This window comes from Sander lucioperca, chromosome 24, assembly GCF_008315115.2.
Source record: "Sander lucioperca isolate FBNREF2018 chromosome 24, SLUC_FBN_1.2, whole genome shotgun sequence".
In the NCBI taxonomy this organism is placed as follows: Eukaryota; Metazoa; Chordata; class Actinopteri; order Perciformes; family Percidae; genus Sander; species Sander lucioperca.
The window spans coordinates 8,372,397-8,392,160 of record NC_050196.1 but is presented as its reverse complement, the minus strand read 5'-3'; the positions used below and the strand labels follow the sequence as shown (position 1 = coordinate 8,392,160).

General features: G+C 41.0%; 1 protein-coding gene across 1 annotated transcript in view; it reads right to left on the bottom strand.

Moving 5' to 3' along the window:
* Positions 1-19,526, bottom strand: part of si:ch211-132g1.7 (prostaglandin F2 receptor negative regulator) — a 57,336-nt gene extending 37,810 nt beyond the window's left edge. Inside the window, exons 1-5 of the mRNA XM_031292133.2 lie at positions 19,149-19,526; positions 12,635-12,747; positions 11,936-12,194; positions 5,822-6,229; positions 3,254-3,679 (exon numbers count right to left, since the gene is read on the bottom strand). Of these exons, the coding sequence (XP_031147993.1) occupies positions 3,254-3,679; positions 5,822-6,229; positions 11,936-12,194; positions 12,635-12,747; positions 19,149-19,200 (1,258 nt within the window). The 5' untranslated portion in view covers positions 19,201-19,526. The remainder of the gene's footprint in view (positions 1-3,253; positions 3,680-5,821; positions 6,230-11,935; positions 12,195-12,634; positions 12,748-19,148) is intronic.
* Positions 19,527-19,764: the final 238 nt, after the last annotated feature.

Below are 19,764 nucleotides of genomic sequence, written 5' to 3'. Positions count from 1 at the left end.
ATTGGAAGTCGCTTTGGATAAAAGCGTCAGCTAAATGACATGTAATGTAATGTATTTAATGCGTATTTGTCCAGTGTGTGTAGAGCATGAAGGGGCTACAACTTGCATTTCATTGTGCAACTCTGTGTTGTAAAATGACAAATAAAAGTAACCTTGAACCTAAAGTCAGATTCATGCCATTTCTGTGTTTAAAAACGTTTAAATAAACTGAGGAAGTTGCTGACCACAGAGTAGGGAAGTCACAGCCATAAAAACAACGTACAAAACATGTCAGAGAGGAAGTGACAGCAAAGCCACAAAAACACAGTAAAGGGAGATATGGAAGTGATAACAGTCAGTCAGTCATGAAATATCTGTCAAGTGTTCCTGCTCTGTATTAAGCCTGAATGAATGATTTTTTGTTTTATTATTATGTCATGCATACAATAAAAGATGCCCAGCCCACACGGGCTTACAAGACCAATGACATTTAAATCTATTTCAAAAATACTGTTATTGACCCTCCCAAAAAATGGAAATAATTCACCACAGCAACATGTTTTATTATTATTATATTATAATAGAAAATGTTTTTAAATAAAAAGGAATATTTAGTGGAATTTCAATCAAGTCTAGAGGAAACTCTAAAATTCAACTGGATATCATGAAATTGGTCCCTGTCAAAAGAAGCATTTCCTAATTTGCCTCAGATCCAATTTCCTGAACGATTATTACACAAATTATTGAATGAAAGAGGGGAGAATATGGCAGGATTTGACTGATCTAAAATTAGAATGTTCAGGGATTTATGGGTAAGTGACAAGTTTATATATTTTATTTAGTCTAATTTCTATTTGACATCCATATCATGTGGCCCCTCAAACTCTTTAGAGGGAATAAATTAATGAGGTGTTTTGGAACTGAACTGGCAATAAACTGGACTCCATAAATATCAATACAAGTCTTTGATTCTCTACATACAGTACCACAAAAAAAGAGTAGTTGCAACTCCCTAAAATAAAATGACACTGGCACTTGAGCTCACGCTAAACTTTTAGCAAGTCAATATGCCAAAAAAAACTTGCTGGGAATTCCCAAAAGCATTAAATATAGTACTGTAGCTGCACTGAGAGCGATTATCTAAAAAGTGTTTATTTATTCATTAAAGTCCATTTTTATTTCATTGGGAATTTGTCAGAAATCCAACTGCTATGACATAACAGCTGGCTTTCTGATCAGTCAGAGCACTCCTTTCAATCTGCCCGTCTCTCCATCAACATCACAACAGTGCTACTTTCTGTCAAAGCTCAAATGGGTGAGGTGTGAACAGTGCCAAAAAAAAAAAAAAATCCAAAATTTGACTTTGGGGTCACGGTTTGATTCAAAATGTTTATTTGAAAATGTTATTTCGATTTTTTGTTTCTGGAGACACGGTTTCTGTCCACTCAACCCCTCTTTGTCCACTGGGACTGTAACTTACCGAGAAACCGCCTCGCATCCAAACGATAGATCTTAATGACATCGGGGTCTCCTCCAGCTTCACGCTACATCTACACTACTACGATTTCATTTTAAGCGCGTTTTGAGAAAAAAAGAAAAAAGATCTCCATCGTCCGTCCACGCAAGAGTTTGAGCTCCAGTAGCAGAACTAATCTCCGTCCATATTAACATGTCTGACAACACATATCACATGACCATTCACATACACTGATCATGCGCGTGCCGGTGTAAAACAGAAGCAGATTGTCTGACTCTGCGGTTGAAAATCATGGGTGTATAAGTTGAAAATACAAAAAATACTTTGGAGAAAGAACAACAATGGCAAGAGACCAGGGATTTATTTGCTTCGGCCGACGACAAGGTTGACCGGTTACTGAAAAGGTATAGAAGCCCAGTAGCCTACCTAACAGATCAGACTGACTGATGTGCATCGTCTTTTCCAAAGGTCTTAGTTTGTTCCCGTCCAGACTACAAAGCAACCCCAGAGTTTTCAAACCGAAACGGGGGCAGCAGTGTTTCCGAATGTCGGACTCGAGGCGTAAATGTAGCAAAAGATATTCGTTTTTAAACCAAAAAGTCGTAGCTTAGAGATGTATCCTCAGCTTCTGATTCACTATATGATCTATACATCCAGCGGCTAACCCAACTAGCATGTCCGAGCTAACAGACAACGCCTTTCCCACTGCCAAAGCTTTCTAGATTGAACGCTCACACCTTTATGTGCTAAGACGTAGAGTTAATTAGATCTAGTCTAATTCAACAGGAATTATTTAGTGCATAATGCGTACCGAATCGAAGAAAGTTGTGTCCCAAACCCTACACCCTGTTAACAGTTCAGCCGGTTAAAATCCCATTTAATCAGTTACTGGTATTGTTCCTACAGGCCTGATTGGAACATCCTTCTTAAGAGACTAAATCAAAGAGACAAACGAAGGTGTGAATGAGCATCCTAATATTTATCATTATGTTTATTTAGGAGGAAAGAAAGAAACTAATTCCATATCTAATTGCATATCCAAAACATCCCTTTCCAAGCCAACTACATCTCCCAACATGATGTAAAATTCAAAAACGCAGTGAAAGAGGGAGACAGACCACCCACCATGTCAGTAATTGATTGCTGTGTCGACTGCATTTGACACCACTGCTCTTTAGAGGCAGGATCAGAGCATCACACACACACACACACACACACACACACATATATATAAAACACACACAAACAGCATATCCAGAGGTAGCAGAGTGCAGGACAGGCATTACTAATCAATCGTCCTCGCAGCAGGAGTCGACAGGCTGACTAGAGGATTAAAGAGCTTCCTCTTGAGACTCCAGATTCCTCTGTGGCACCGCAGCACTGTTAGACATCCACAACTCATGAAATCATACAGACACAACATGCACATGGTCCTTTGCATCTACTTTTCCCTCATTTTCTTTCAATTATCCACTGAGCTGTCTCCAAATACAAACATACACACGTCTTCGATAAAGGCTGCCAACAATGGACAGCAACTCTAATGTCAAGAAATTACAAAAAATTTAAGTAAAAGAACAAGACAAGTCTCTCCAGTACTGGCGCAAATACATATTGACAATATCAAATATTATGGACCACACAAGACATGTTTATATGGCCTTCATTATTAGTAACCAGAACATGATGTCCACAATATTACAATCTAAGGAGACCATTTCCAAAAACACCCAGCAGCTCTTTAATCTAAACATTTGAAAGTGAAACACAAACCACAACAAAAGTTTTTTCACTCACTGATCTGCGCCACCTTTACGGTTACAGGGCTGGATGTTTTCTCGGCTGCCATGTGCCACCTCCCTCCTCCTCCCGAGCTCCTTCCTCCTTTCTCGATGAAGGCTCGGATGCGGCAGGTGTACACCCCTCCATCCTCGCCGCTCACCCCCCTCACCCCCAGCCTGTATTCTCCGACTCCCGTCCGCTCCAGGCTCGCCTCCCCTCGCTTTCCTTGCGCACCGCTCGAGGACGTGTTTGAGATCACCACCCCGCTCAGCTCCATGGTGATGATTTCGCGGCCGTCGGCCAGCCAGGTCACTTCCAGGGCGAGGGCGGGCAGGTTGTCGGCGGTGACGGAGCAAACGAGGGTCAGCTTCTCGCCGGGAGAGAGCAGCAGAGGCGTGGAGGAGGGAGAGGAAGACCAAGCCTTCACGCTGAGGGACTGGCCTTGAGAGGACGGAGACAGAGACAGCATCAGGCACTTCATCCTTATGTGAACATAATGCAACAAGATTAAGGATTAACAAATAGTGCTTTGGTTTTTAATAAGTCCTACAATTTAAACAATCCTGAATTATTATTCATTTATTAATTATTCTGCAGAAAGACAACACTGGACTTCACAGAAGACCAATCACGTAGCGGTACTTTGTCAAAGGGTGCACACATTTAAATTCTGATAATGAATTTAGAAAATAATTCTAAAATGCAGCACTAACATACACATTTTAACATCAAGGTCATCCATTCTGATGGATATCAGAGGAAAAATATGACAAGATGAGAGAATAGGATCTTAAAAGACAAAGAAAAGTGTAATATATAAACGCCAGACTTCAGTGATGCTGAAGAAGAACTTTTTATTAAAAAAAAAAACAGTAAATTAAGATTCTGTCTTTTCGGTGCAGTTGGATCGGTCTCCAGTAACAACCTAGGCTGTAGTATGTGGGTAAGAAACTCTGTATGGTGTCTGGAAAAGGACAAAAGACACAAAGCCCACTCTGTTTGACTTTTCTCATCCTCTTTACTCAAGTCAGTAAGTCAATATGAACTGACTGGCACACAATGGACCTGAGACCGAGACCTGTGTGTGTGTGTGTGTGTGTGTGTGTGTGTGTGTGTGTGTGTGTGTGTGTGTGTATTGCTCATCTCTGGTTTCATTACAAACCACTGGGTGTTTTCCAGCACTTAAAGAGGATAAGGTAGCCTAGAAAGATATAAGATATGGTGACCACAGTAACCACAATGAATGAGTGAGAGACAGAGTGTGTGAGTGTAGGGGCCTCTCTGCGTACAGAGTAAGACAGACAGTGAGGGTCACGAGCCTCCTGGGACAGAGCGAGGCAGAGAGAAGAAAAAGTCTCACAGGATGAGGAGAGAGAAGATGCCATTAAAATAAAGACAGCCACACAACAGAGAGGACACTCTCCCACGTCCCTCCTTCTCTCTCTCTCTCTCTCTCCTCATCCTTTATTTTCTCCCAGTATCACAGGAAACTGTGAAAGACGTACAGTGCAGGAACCTTTTTTTAATCAAGAACCAAGATGGAGATTTGAGGATTATCTATTGCTCCCTTTAGAGTACTTATCTACAACATCTTATTACTACAGCACAACTACTTCAGGCACAATGTTAAGGATGTGAAGGGGAACCCCTTAATGCCAAGTTTATGTTGCACAGGATCACTTCGACGTAGCCTCTGTGACCCATAGGGTCTGGAAATTGGCACCAATAAAAGTATGCTGAATTAGCTCATGTCTGTGTGTTCACATTTGACTGAGTTATGACTCCGAAAATGAGTTTTTAAACTAATTACGCCTCACGTCTCTCCCTCCACGACCCCCAAAATTGGAAAACCTCTGATTTAGACAGGCCTAGGGTTTTAAAGGGAGCTTTTGAAGCCTGGATTTACCACCTGCTATCTTTTTAAGTTACCAAATTCAAAGTTTTGTCACAGATATGAGGACACATGCACGGAGCTAAGGCTGGGCAACAAAGCACCGACCAACATGGCTGAACGAGACTGGCCGAAACACCCGTCAAAGAAATGTCTATTTGGGGCATGTTTCATGCTTCACGTCTGCTTTAGCGTTGCACTCCTATAACATCGTTATAGGCCAATCTGCAAGTCATAGAATCCAGCCTGACATTAGTTTAATCCTTCTCTAGTGGTCTATAACATACTGATATACAACAAACATTTAAACAACCTAACATACCACACACCAACTAACAGACAGAGAATCCGCTGCAGGCATTTTGTTACGACTACTGTTAGTTGCTGACAGCAGCAGTGACTTTTTAAGAATGCCAAATGATGAGAAGAAACCCAATACAAGTGCACCTCTTTGTGGCACCGTCCTCCATGTTAAATCTCCAGTGTAAACACTGCAGCGATCAGCTTTATTGAACTGCAAGTCCACAACTCTGCTTTAGTAAATCATAAAAGGTCACAGAGCAGAGACAGACTGAACCCATGTTGTACTGCAAATATTACTGCATTTACTGCTGCTACGCTAATAGATAGTGATTCTGCGTTAATACTTGTACTGTAGCTCCTGCTGTCAGGATTGCATTTCTTTTTCTTACCTGTAGGAATTACAGCCACAGTTCCCATCTCTTTTGTGCTCTCCACGATTTTGATCCATTTCCCACCATTTTCATACGTCCATTCAGTTCCGTTGCATTCATAAATCCCTTCATCAGACGTCGTCACTTTGGAAATCACCAGTTCAAAAAATCCGTTCTTCCCGGGAACCAATCGGATGCCTCCGTCAGCGTAGCGCCGGGTGTACTTGGCCCCTGTGACCACGTCTCCCTGAGGGCCAAAGGTCAAAATTTCCTCCGATGTCGCTCCCCTCTTCAGCGACCAGGTGACGGACAGGTAGGTGGGGAGGGTGAGCTCCCGGGTGACGTTGCAGGAGAGCGTGAGGTCACTTCCTTCTGGGACGACTGGGGGCGGGGTCAGGGGGGAGACCTTGAGGGTGTTGAGGATGACTGACGGGGAAAGAGACAAAATCATTTTTTTAGGAATACGATAATATCACCGTAACAAGGTACACCCACACACGGTCCAAGTGTGTGTTTGTGTGTCTCATCCACACCTCATTAAAAATTGTTTTTTATATATTTTCTTTTTCCATCACTTTTTTATTCTTCTTTGCCGTTACTCGTACAGAGCTTGGTGATAATATTAGCGGCGTATTTGCATTTCCTCCCCATTTTTCTTCATTGTCTATTACTGGAGGCATATTCTGAGCTGTGTGCAAGAAGCTCTTGTTTACTGCAATAATGTTTAAACCAATTTCGACTGTAACAAAACTGCTTATTGTTTCGGTGAAAAGTCAGCAAAAAAACAAAAGCAATGACATGACGATATAATCAAGGTACGAAATGCTTTGTTCTGCCTCCTTCACAGCCCATCCCCGGCACTGTGATGTTGAGCAGGGGAAAACTTTGTTTACGTGTAGGAAATAAGTGTCTGATTGAAAACAGACATGGTAAAGTGGAAGTGCATATGTAACAACTAAAATAACTTCAAAGGGAGTTACAATGTTAAAAAAAAAAAATACATAATTTCACACAAAATATAGGTCAAAGATTCAATATGAAACCATTAAATGCAGGTATTTATTAGGGGGTGTGGCAGAATCATAAATAATGATGACTGATTATGTTGAAGTCAGATTCGCTCTACTACTTTTGTCAAGGTCTCTAGCTGTAAAAAAAATAAAAAGAAGCTCTAGATAAGGCTGTGAATTTCTGACTGTGTGTATATGAAACACAGCCAGAGGAGTTTTCATAAAGGTTAGTGACTTGCCTGCTCAGGTAAACTCACACAGTCTGGCCTTGCTTTGTTCTGATAATGAAAACGTTCGGCTGCTAAATGTGGCATTCAAGAGTTTGAGCAAGTCTTAACAGAGGAGACTTTTACCATCTGCTTTGTTTCTGCTTTGTTACGACATACAATAAAGGCTGATGAGTCACTATGTGAGAGGAAATTAAAAAACATGGGGAACTTGTCACTGCTGGATATCCTGATGGGAGCAGGACAAATGCCCCCACAACAACAACAGCAATACAAATGCTCTTCACAACAGGGAGAGTGAAGGAACAGACAGATACTTCAATGAATGGCATGTCTGCAGTGAAGACATAGGGGGGGGGGGGTCAATAATAAAACTGAGTGGCAGGCTGGATGATTGCTTAACACAATAACAGGCTCTGTTTTATCATCACCACTGACTTATTTTGATCTTTTGCATATGAAAACACAAAATGCTACCAAATAAAAGGAATTTATGTGCATGGGCTAAGGGTTATGTCCAAATATGCTATACTGACTTTAATAATCTACTTATAAACACAAAATCAACACTTTCAAGTTTCATCGCAAAACACTTATGGGATGCTAATGGTGAATAATCATTTTTGGAAGCTAAACTGTAGTCGTGTTACAAATTAATCCAAGAAGTGGCAGATGGCTGGGAATGAAGAATACGAAGCTGTGCATTATGGGAATTACATTCAAGGCACATTGACGCCCTGTGGGAAAGACCAATCTTTAAGAGTACAGAAAGAAGAAAAGAAACTGTTCCTCTCCACTTTAGATGGTAAATAAAACTTAATACTGGATAAATTGACCAGTGTCTTTACCTAGAATGCTCGTAGTGCACGATAATTTTTATTGAAAATGCCATTCCCCCATTAATAAACTACTGATATTGATTTTGAGACATTGGTACTCCTAATGTAAGACAACAAGAGAATAAGCAACTGTTGCAGCAGGTTTGACTGTCATTAATTGTTTGCATGGACAGGATGGGAGATTCCTAAACAGAGCCACACCACATTGATAACTTGTACTTTGTGTAATTAACTTTGACTCATGTGGTTTTACAGCACGACAGGAATGTGTGAGCCACCAGGTCAGATTTGGCAGGAAATCAGCTGAAATTCTTCAACCATGACCAGCACTTTATCCATGTTCAGAAGCATTTTGTCATGTAACCTTTTGAACCCCGTATCGCTCTGTTTTCACTCCCTTTATCCATCAACTGAGGGTTGACCTAAAACAGCAGCTCCACCTCACTTTTGGGTTCCAAAGCTGAAGAAAGCCTTGAAAGATCTGACAGAGGAGGTGGAAAAAAAGGAAGGTTCTGACTGTGGCTCAGATTCTGAAGACAAAAGAAAGCATCATGGGGCCAGCTGTGAGGGCTGGGCACTGACACATAACTGTCCCTGGAAAGGATTTTCTATTGACTGCGGGTTCTGCCAGTTACAGAAACAGTTGGCCAATCAGAGATGTGTAGGCAGGTTAAAAGAACAGCGGCATCATCTTTCTACAAAGCTAAAGCTAATGAAGTGTGGACATAACAGGACAGTACTGGACACCACTAATCTTAGTGCAAGTTAAAGAGTATACAGCACTGCTGCTGTGCTGGAGTGATGCGAGCGTCTATGGCAGATAACGAAGGCAGTACGAATAATCTGCGTTTTGCTCTATCAATTAAAATTAGCCTGAGAAGAGTTTTCAAATCTTCAGCGTCCTGTACTTCACTTGTTTCTTATATAACCAAACAGCCTCAGTGGGGCAATGGAAGCAGTGTGTGCGTGTATGTGTGTGTGTGTGTGTGTGTGTGTGTGTGCGTGTGTACAAGTCTCGACTGGTATAGACCCTCCAGTAACAAATCTAACTCATCATCTCTGTTAACGACTGTCTCCTTCACACACACAAACACGCTCCCCTTCGTACACTATGAAACACACTAATTCGCTAATACATATGCTCTACATATACACGACACGATCTCTGTCGCGCATAAACAGTGCTGCCTAGTTAATTCAGGTCTAAATTTAACAAGGTGTCTGGGGAGCAGTGCTGGGAAGCAGAGAGCAGCTGAACATGATGATGCATTATGGAGCTAACTAACCTGCTGTCAGACAATCCCTCTTTGTTACTCCATCTCTCACAATTTGCTAAATTCATAGCTTAAAAATGATCCTTAAACCCCCTCATGATTCATAAAAAAAACAACAAAAAAAAACAAGGAATTGTCTTTTTTTTTTTTTTTTAAAGTGGAGTATTTGGGTTAACAGTGGCTTTGAACCAATAGAGTCGCCAAAATATGTGTGTAATTACTGACTTGATAACAGAGCAAAAAAACTCAATTAAATTCAAAGGAAAATGCTGAATACGGGTTTCTCTTTCCCTCTGTTTCTGTGTCAGAAAATAGTCCAAATTCAAAACTGTACACTGCGAGGTCTGTCGACCATTCTAAAGTAACTAAAGGATTGTTTCTGGACGGTAGCACATAGATACGTGTATTTCAAACTGACCCTTGAACAGAGCGAGAGACTTGCCTTCTGCATTCAGTGAATAAATTAGTCTAAGGTCAAATACCTGGAGTAGTGGCAACATTTTGAAATATTAGTCTTTGAAGTAAGATCCAACTACTGCAGTGGAGCTCTAAGATTAACTCAGAAATATAGGAAATTTAGTTCAATATTATGCGATTTGAATACAAATACTCCCAATATGTTATGACCCCATTCACTAATGGCGCTTACCCACTGTTAGTACCAGCTCTGCTCGGCTCGACCTCCATTTTCCATTGCAGATTTCGTACCACCTCACGCGTGAGGCGAGCGTGGCTGGTCGTCATAGCGAGCCGCAGGAAACGGCCGTGACCTAACGCGACACACGCATAGAACGTCGAAGGTGTGTTGTTTTTGATTCTCGGCCAGAAGACAAATTTTGTTTCAAAAGAAGCTGGAGGCAGCAAAAAAAAAACACCGCTGGCTAAGCTATTTAAAAATGGCGGATTTGTTCAGGACACCCCCGTCTGTCGCTAGCAATGATGACGCAGTGATTAGTGATGATTCTCTCCGACCAATCAGTAGTCTGCAGGTTTTCACGTCACCTTTTGGTATCGCCTCAGCTCGCTTGGAACTTCGACGGAGGTGATACTGAAAAAAAAAGTACCTGTTAGCTAGTACCAGGCCAAAAAAGGCAAATAGATTTGAGGCAAGTCGAGCAGGTACCAGGTACTGGCCTTAGTAAAAGGAACCTGTCTAAAAGGCTTATATGTTGTGGTTCGAAATTGAAATTTGTATGGGTTGTTAATTAAAGGAATACTTCACCGATTAGCATTAAGCTTTGTATCAGTAGAAGCCGGTCATGTCCCCCTGATACGTGAGATGTAGCTGTATTGTGTGTCTGGAAAAAAACCTCTGATGATTCAAAAATCGTCATTTTGCGTCATCAGAGGCTTTTTTGGCCAGATGCTAGAGACTACAGCTAAAACAAAATGCTCTGATGACGCAAAATGACGATTTTTGCATCATCAGAGGTTTTTTTCCAGACACACAATACAGCTATCTCTCGTATCAGGGGGACATGAGGGAGGGAAGCACGGTCATTCGAAAATACTACCGAGTTCTACTGATACAAAGCTTAATCCTAATCGGTGAAGTATCCCTTTAAAAAAACTGCACCAATGTTAATTTTACATTTTTATGCCACTTTGTTATACAACATGAGAGTACTTTAATGGGTTAACTTGCAAACCAGGAAGTTGAAAAGTGATAGCTCTCTGGTGTAGTGGTATGCTTATCAGACCATGCAGATTAGAAAAGGCCGTCTCCTAAAAAAGTGCATATACCGGCACGTTATTTTTATGAGACAGGGTTGGCTGAGGAAGTGCTGTATCTGATTTTTCTCATATCAGTAGTGGGGTTAGGCAGGGTGCTATATTATCTCCCTACTTGTTTGACTTGTAAATGGGTGACTTGTCCTGACAGTTAAATTCTTGTAAAACAGGTTGTGTTTTTGATGAATCTTATTATCATTCATGCTCTGTATGCAGATGATATCATTATATCTCCCTCCCTGCTGTGCTGGTCTTTAGCAGCTGCTCCCATTATGGTGCTGAATATAATATCAGATTTAATGTCAGCAAGCATTTTCTACTCAGGTAGAGGCAGTAAGATGTAATATCTTGGTTATCATTTCACAGGTGACTTGATGGATGGTGATGAAATCGTATGCTTAGGGCAACACGCTTGTATGTAAATGTCACATCTGGTGGATGTCAAGGTCTGGCTCAGATTTCCTCAAATCGCATAACTAATAAAAGAGTGGACAATTCATCTGACTGTATCTGATTTTTGCTCCGTGTCTGGTGCTTGGCTCTAATTTCTATGGTTAAATTACCATAGTTTGTAAGGCGTGCACATCAGGAAAATTATACCAACTATTAACTGTTAATAAGGTTTCCACTCATAACAGACTGTCTAACACTAAAAACCACATAATTTAACATGTGTCCCTGTGGGTAGCTTTTATTATATGTCATATGATATTTGTATTTCTTCTCTCAGCCTCTTGTGTTTCACTGTCCAAACCTCTCTCTCTCCCTGGCCCTTATTTGACACAAGCCAAGTACTCCCACCTGACATCTGCTCCCCACTACTAGTGTGTTGGGGTGTGCATGGTGTCTGTGTGAAAGCCAAATTATAAGGCAGTAATTGTCTAAAACCAGTGGGAGTGTATGTGCGAGGGAGGATATATACATGGTCAGTAGAGCATTAGTAAGTCATGGGGATAGCTGTTACACACACACACTTTTGCTTCTGAAACAGAATTTAGATCATCAAACACAGAGTCTCAGTTGCATCTTAATCTCTCTCTCTCTCTCATACCAGTGAGTTGGACCTTAGCATCGTAGTTGCCACTGGCGACGGAGTCGGTGCTCGGGGTTTGACACCAGTAGAAGCCGGCGTCTGTTGACTTCACCTCTGCTATCTTCAGCTCCACCTCGTTGTCCTTGAGACGCGCCACGGAGATGTCGCCAGACGCAACGCGCTTGCTGATCGACGGGTCGGAGTAGCCGGCATCAATGGTGGAAATGATATTCATCTTCTTCCCGTTCGCCTCCTTGGACATCATCCAGTCGAAATCCTGCAGAGACAGAGTGGGGTAGTAATGATTGCCATGTCGTCTATGACCTTAAAGGAGGAACAGGATTGTAACTCATCTCAGTAAATGGATCTCTATGTTTTTGGTGATCTCATCTGGTTTAAAATTCCCATTCATTCTTAACAAATCTCAAAATCTCATGGGCAGATCGCCATGAATTTTACCAAGAGGACATTCACGCTCTCCAGAGGATGAATTAAGATTTGTAATGCTACAAGCTTTCTTCTATATATATGATCTAAATATCTAAATATCTTCTTGGAGGTAAGAGCCACAGACATGAGAGACGGACTTACATATTGATGTTTCTGGTATTTCCGAGGACAAAATATATATTATACAAAAATCCCCAGCCTTATCCTTTAAACCTGTGATCTGTCTGTCAGAAAGATCACATGCACCCGGGTGTGAAAGACACTCACCTGCTCACTAGGTCCGCTATATTCATTAACATCACATCTGATGGACACCGTTTGACCCTCCACCCGGATTAATGGACCAGGAGACACCGTCACCACCCGGGCCAAGCACCCACCTTCAGGGATGGGAGAGAATATTAATAACAATATACAAGAAAATAACTTTCTATTAAATGTAGCTAACAGTTAGGGCTGTAGCGATACACTAATCTCACGATACGATACGATACGATACACGATATTCAGCTCACGATATAATATATATCACGATATTCAGCCAACAATACGATTCAATATAATTCGATACACTTACATCATTTTCTGAAAGATTTAAAGGGGACAGCGATTTTGGTGACATCTTGTGAGTGTTCCATTTACTTGGATTTAATTAATTGAACTGAAAACTAAGAACATCAATTACACAATATATGTCTCTGACTGGACAGAGAGTCTACAGCTTGCAAATGCTGGACAAAATTAATCAAAGATGTGTTGAGAAAATTAGTTCCATTTATTGAAAGCTTACAAGCCTTTGAAAAGTAAATAAAGTGCAGTATTGCAATTAACAATGGAGAGTTAAAAAGTGCAGCAAGTGGCCTGTTCTGAACAGTTTCTTTGACAGCTTTTTTAGCTTGACACTGAACATATGAGGTAGCCAGTCTAGCCACCAGGTAAATAAACATAGTACCATGGCTTCTCCTCAGAACACACCGAAGAAACGCCAACTTGAGCGTACATGTGTCATATTGTACTAAAATAGTTCACCGAAACGTATTTCTGAAAACATTTTAAGCGAGAAATAGGCCATGCAGTCGCTGAATCTGCTTTCATTTCAGATCGACAAAGGTTAGTTTAAAAGATTTTCGTCAGATTTTGACATCCGCTCGCCATTTCCGGCTGAGTCCCGACTGCCCTGTCTCCGACTGAGCATGTCAAATCAGCCAAAATGAAGGCCGACGGCTCCTCGGACAGACAACGGCACGGAACACACTGAACAGACTCGAGTCACTGACCTCGCCAGACGGTCCGAAGGCCGATAATCGGCTCTGTGTGTCAGCGCCCGTAGACGTCGGCGTCTGTGTAAAGTTACTACGCGTAACTTGCTCTACAGCGACACTAGCGGCTGGCTGACCAAATCGCTCTTCCTGCAACGTGAACGGGGGTAAACACGGGGGATTTGAATGGGACTTATGTATCGATACTCGCGGCTTAAAAATCGATACTTTCTTGGGGAAAAAAAATATCGATTTATATCGCAGAATCGATAAACTTGCTCAGCCTTACTAACAGTTTTAGCAGAGCTGCAACGATTAATCGATTAGTTGACAGATATTAAATTAATCGCCAATTATTTTGATAATCGATTTGAGAATTTTTTTATGAAAATAAAAATCATGCTATTCCAACTTCTTAAATGTGAATATTTTCTAGTTTCTTCACTCCTCCATGACAGTAAACTGAATATCTTTGAGTTGGGGACAAAACAAGACATTTGAGGACATTATCTTGGGCTTTGGAAAACTGATCAACATTTTCATTGTCATTTAACAGACCAAACGTACTTCTAGACAAATGAATGCTCAACACAGTGATTACATCCACACCCATATGTGGAACTGATCAGTCTAACAGAAATATAATTCATAGAATGAGTTGGCTGCATTTAAATATATCTGTTATTAAGGAAAACAGTGTATGTATTAGAAGCAAGCCATAAGCCTGATGACTAATAACAGACTAAAAGGACTTTCTGTACTAAAGCAGCAACACAGCAGTATCCTAAATGACGTCTCACACACACACACACACACGTCGTGGCTGTCGATCGATGCCGTGCCTTGTCTGCCACTCTCTTGCTCACAGTGCCGGACTGTAAATCACATAGATAAGCCAAGACCTATAAAGTACACACACACACACACACACACACGCACACACACGGCTTGTTGCAACTTGTGTAGAGACGATCGGTATTAATGACGATGCTAAAACATGAATTGTCTCCGCGTACATGCATTTCTGCACACAAACACACGCTTGCCCACATCATCATTGCGTTTGGCAAGAACACCAACCACAGGTTATGTTAGTCAGCACTCCAGCAGATTTCCCAAAAGCAGAAACCAACAGCGAAAGATTGAGAGATTCTATATATATATATATATATATATATATATATATATATATATATATATATATATATATATATGATTCTCTTATTTGGTTTCCATTGTTTATCATATTTTTATTGCTAATTAGTTCCATTCCAAGGTTTGCTTGGATCAAACCACCTGGTTTACATTCCTCCTCGGTCAAATTTGAGTGTAGAACTCTGACATTCCAGCTGAGTGAAGCATGTAACAACACAGCAGAGTCTGACTGGGCTCAGTAGACTTGCTCAGTTTACTGACACTTTGCTTCCTGGTTGGTGGAATCTGGCTGAAGGCCTCCACACTCCAGATCTGACCCTGCCGTCTGCACTCACATCAGTTAAAAGGTGAAGCGGAGATGCTACATGCTGCTGGGTTTGCTAATAAACTACAGCTGAACACATCTGTTTCTTTGCAGGTTGCCCAACACAATGTTCACCGTAGAGAAAATGATGAACAGAAATGTTTACCACCCCGTACGTATAGAAAACTCTCAAGTACTAAAAGCTGGCATCAAATGTTTGCTCAGATTCTTTCTGATTTAAATCATTTTTCCAGTATTAGACCATTTCATTAAGGCAAACTTCTTGTACGGCGGGTGCTTGTGTTGAGATATTTAACATTTGAGACATCTGTATCCTTTTGGTAAAGGACAACTTTGGGCTCTAGCTGTGGCCATCAGATCTATCGGTTAAAAGAACACTACTATACTGACTATTGAAACAGGACGATATGTTAATGTAGAAGAGGAAAAACGGATCTGTCCCATGTGTTGTTTGAATGATATAGAAAATGAGTTCCATTTTGTTTTCTATTGTCCTTTTTATTGTGAACGGCGTGATTTTTTGTTTCGTAGGATAAAAGCAGAGATTGACTTGGTAAATATGGATGATGCCCAAAGACTGAGATGGCTGTTCACATAATTATGAAACGTATAAATTAGCCAATTATCTAGATAAAGCTTGGGAGAAGAGGAAAAAAGCTCTTTATCGAGATGAATTGTAGATGAGAAATTGTTGTTTGTGTGTGTGTGTGTGTGTGTGTGTGTGTGTGTGTGTGTGTGTATACATATATGTATGTGTATATGTGTGTATATGTATATATTTGTATTCATGTATTTCTCCAAATGATTTGTGTATGCTACAGGAAGATGTTTGTTAAATAAGTAAATTTGTGGTGTCTTGTAATCCCATGTGGGATGGGCCAAAATGTTTGGCATGACACAGAAATAAAACATAACTAACTAACTAACTAACTATAGCTGCACCAACTTTTTCTCTCCTGATTAGGGGTATCGAGATTCTACAAATCAACCATTCAATTGGCATCATTTAACTGATAGAGGAAACACTGACTTTTATAAAGACATTGACCAAGAAACTTCCATGTTTCTGACATGTCATGGCCAGATCAGCTTCATAAGGTACTCAAGTAATTGCTGAGCACACTGGCAGCACTGCAACATCTCTAAAAATAGATCCAACAAGTCAAGGAACACGAGCAGTCAGACGATCAGACAGGTTGTAAACAAACTCCAGGTACTTTTCCTTTTAATAAAAGAAGAAAAAAATGATATTGTTCAAATATCAAAGAAAGCATTATTTTGGTTTCATAATCGCAAAAGTATTAAATTGAAAGAAAGAGAGAAAATTGGCAGCAAATGGTTGGTCAGGTTATACAGCATTTCATTTGGGTCTTGTATTACTGTTTACATAAAAACTGTCTGCAGAAAAAGAAGGGGTTTTGTAGAAAATCAAATGTCTTCTTCCTTAGTCCTTTTCACAAAAATCTGTACCAGGATCAGCTTCGGTTTAAAAAGAAAGTGCTTCATAAAACAGGCCCTGTGCTTGTATGGCCCATCAATACTTTGAGTTTTTGGCAGTTGGCCTGGTGTTATGTGTGTGAGCATGCTGAGCATGCGCTTTTACTGCTGTTGCGTCTTCTGCTGCTGCTTTTTCTGCTTTAGTAAGTAACAAGTCACAATGAAATACATACCACATAAAACCTACTGTACATTTTAGTTCCTGTTTACACTATCTACTGTCAGGAATGGTCTATGGTTGAGATCATCTTTAACTTCATATCAGATACACCACTGACTAGTGGATTCCAGTCTCGGAGGGGTGTGCAGCCACAAAGCTAAATGACATCAAACAAGTATGACAACTCCAATTCTATCATAGGGGTTGTTATCGTACCTCAAGCAAATATGTGTGATAAGTCATTCATTCAACCCCACAGTCGTTTCCTCTGCATCAATGGTACAATAAGATGTCTGCTGTGCCATATCACAAAATGACCATCATACACAGTATCCCTGTGTGTGTGTGTGTGTGTGTGTGTGTGTGTGTGTGTGTGTGTGTGTGTGTGTGTGTGTGTGTGTGTGTGTGTGTGTGTGTGTGTGTGTGTGTGTGTTTTTCTTGGCCAGGTGCTGAAATGTATGGTTTTTAAACTCCGCCTTAAAGCCTGCCTGTCTCTCCTGGAAGGAATACTGCACAGCCAGTAGAGCCTGAAGAGACCCAGAAAGTTTAATAATCAAGTCAAGAATCTAAGGGGGAGGGGGGGGGCATGGTGGCATGGGTGGGCTTGTGTGGAGCGCCAGCTTGGCTTAGCATACAGACTGGAAACAAGGGGAAACTGCTAGCCTGGCTCTGTCTAAAAGGTAACAAATTCTGCCTACCAGCATCTCTAAAGCTCACTAACATGTCATATCTTGTTTGTTTAATCTGTATAAAATCCTACTTCTCGGCAAGTAGTGGAAACTATTCCTTTAAAAAGGAGGTGTGATCGGGCTGTGTTTGCTCAACTGAGATATCTTGACCCATCATGGGTCAGCCATGGTGGTCACCACTTGCTTGTTCCAGTCTATTATGTGTTGAAACATGACAATAAGTAAAGAGGGAGATATTGGAGCCAGTGAAAATATTGGTTTCCAGACTCTAGTTCATATAATCAGCTCTAATAGTTTGTGTCATTTAAAGATTAAATATAAGAATTATTTAACCTTGATACATAATCTACACAGACGAAATGATCCGTATGTATTAGGCCATTACTGTTTGTACCTCAAATATCAGATTTTAAATGGTTGAAAAATCCAAAATGGTGACAGCAGATAACTCAGATCAGAGAGCAGGTTAGCAACATCTTCACTTTCCCATCTGCAGCGTCCACACACACACACACACTCAGGTGACATTTGATCATCTTACAGTACTGCACTAAATTAAGCCAAGTCCTGTATAGCCTTGTTTGGCCCTGAGGTGGGCCAATAAACAAGCCCTGGTTTGTCCCTGTTGTGAAAGCCAGCCTAATGACTAAGCACTGGGTTCAACCCAGTCAGATAATTAGTCAGCCTGGTTTGACTGACTCTGGTATGGACACAAGGCAAATAATAAGGCTAATCATGATGGCACGCACAGTTGGACTTCCAAGCAGACTAATGGGACAATGTCAAAACTGGTCACCTCATGTTCAATCTCACCTCAATTGGTCTTAATGGAAGTTCTTGGAAAATGAGAGGCTGAACAGGATTGAGAAATTGGGACTAATTCCGTTAAAAAAGGTGTTTATTTTAGTTTAAGTATTAATTACTCACTATATTTTCTCTATCCACAACAGAACTGTCACACACCGACTGTTAGTTAGACTGTTAGTTAAATGGGAAAAGGAAAAGGTATTTCGCCATGTCTTCGTCCTCGTGTGCTGGTGTTTTAATTAACCTGAAACTTGGTGAATAATTAGTCACCCATCGAACATAATTCATTACATTAGCTAAACACAATTGTACAGCAGTTTCGACACAGTGAGACAGTGGGATCTATCCAGATCACTCACAGGGAGAGGCTATCGTGCCAAACCCCGTTTAACAAAATGCCATTTTGATATTTTTGCTTGTCGTCGCATGCAGACATCTCTGACAACATATGTTACGGATTTTCGTCAATGTCTTAGATTCACTCTTCCATTCGGCATGATCAAATACACCAAACAACAATTATTTTTTTCACTTAAGTTTCAACTTTGTTGAATCTGTTTGCTTGTTGCACTGCTTAAGTTCTTCTATCAAACAGTACTAGATGTCAGCAGCTTGCAGTGTGAACCACTTGAAAAGGTTTAAAATGAATAGCAATTAAGTGCCGCTTGATGATTTGGATATATATGCCGGACTGGCTAGTGGATGTGAAAGATGCGGAAAATGCTTTAATTGGTCTTTAACATGACATGTATGGTTGCCGATAAACAAGTAAACGTGAAATCGACAGATTTTTCAACAGAGTTTAACATTGGGTTCTGCTCGCTGGCGAATGCCGACACGAATCTGAGTTAATTAGCTATCAACAGTCAAGCAAAGAAACGTTTCTTACCGAGCATTGAAAGACCAAAGACGAGTGTGAAGAGACAGCTATCCATTTTCATTCCTCTCTTCTTCCACTCTTATCTTTTTCTCTTAATTCCCCCCCGTCTTCTTTGTCCTGTGTGTGGGGTAACACCAGTCCTCTCCCGCCGCTGTCGGTCAATCCTATCCAACTCTATAGATGTGAGCAGTCAGTCCGCACCGCACACCAGGCGAAGCCGCAAAGCAAAACGGATGCACACGCTTGATTCCTAGTCCAGTAAAAAACGGAGTCCTGACAGGAGTGTTTTCATGGTTCACACACGGACACTAAACCGGTTTAACGTGTGCACGGGAATGAAGGCGAGATTGATAGAGAGGGAAAGAGAGGCTGATAGGGGGGGGAGACAGTGGCCGGAAGTTAGGTGACGGGCTGGAGGAGGAGTGGAGGGAAGCAGGGAGGTCCCAGGTGGAGAGAGAGAAAAAGAAAGAGAGAGATAGTCCCATATCAGTCTTATGTCACAAGGTTATTGTGCAGATATTTAAGTCTTAATTACACGTCAGATATTGTCCAGTCAGTGTGGACCACATCGGATATGATGGATCCCTCTGGATATGAGTTTAAATTACTTGGTTACTGTCTGTTA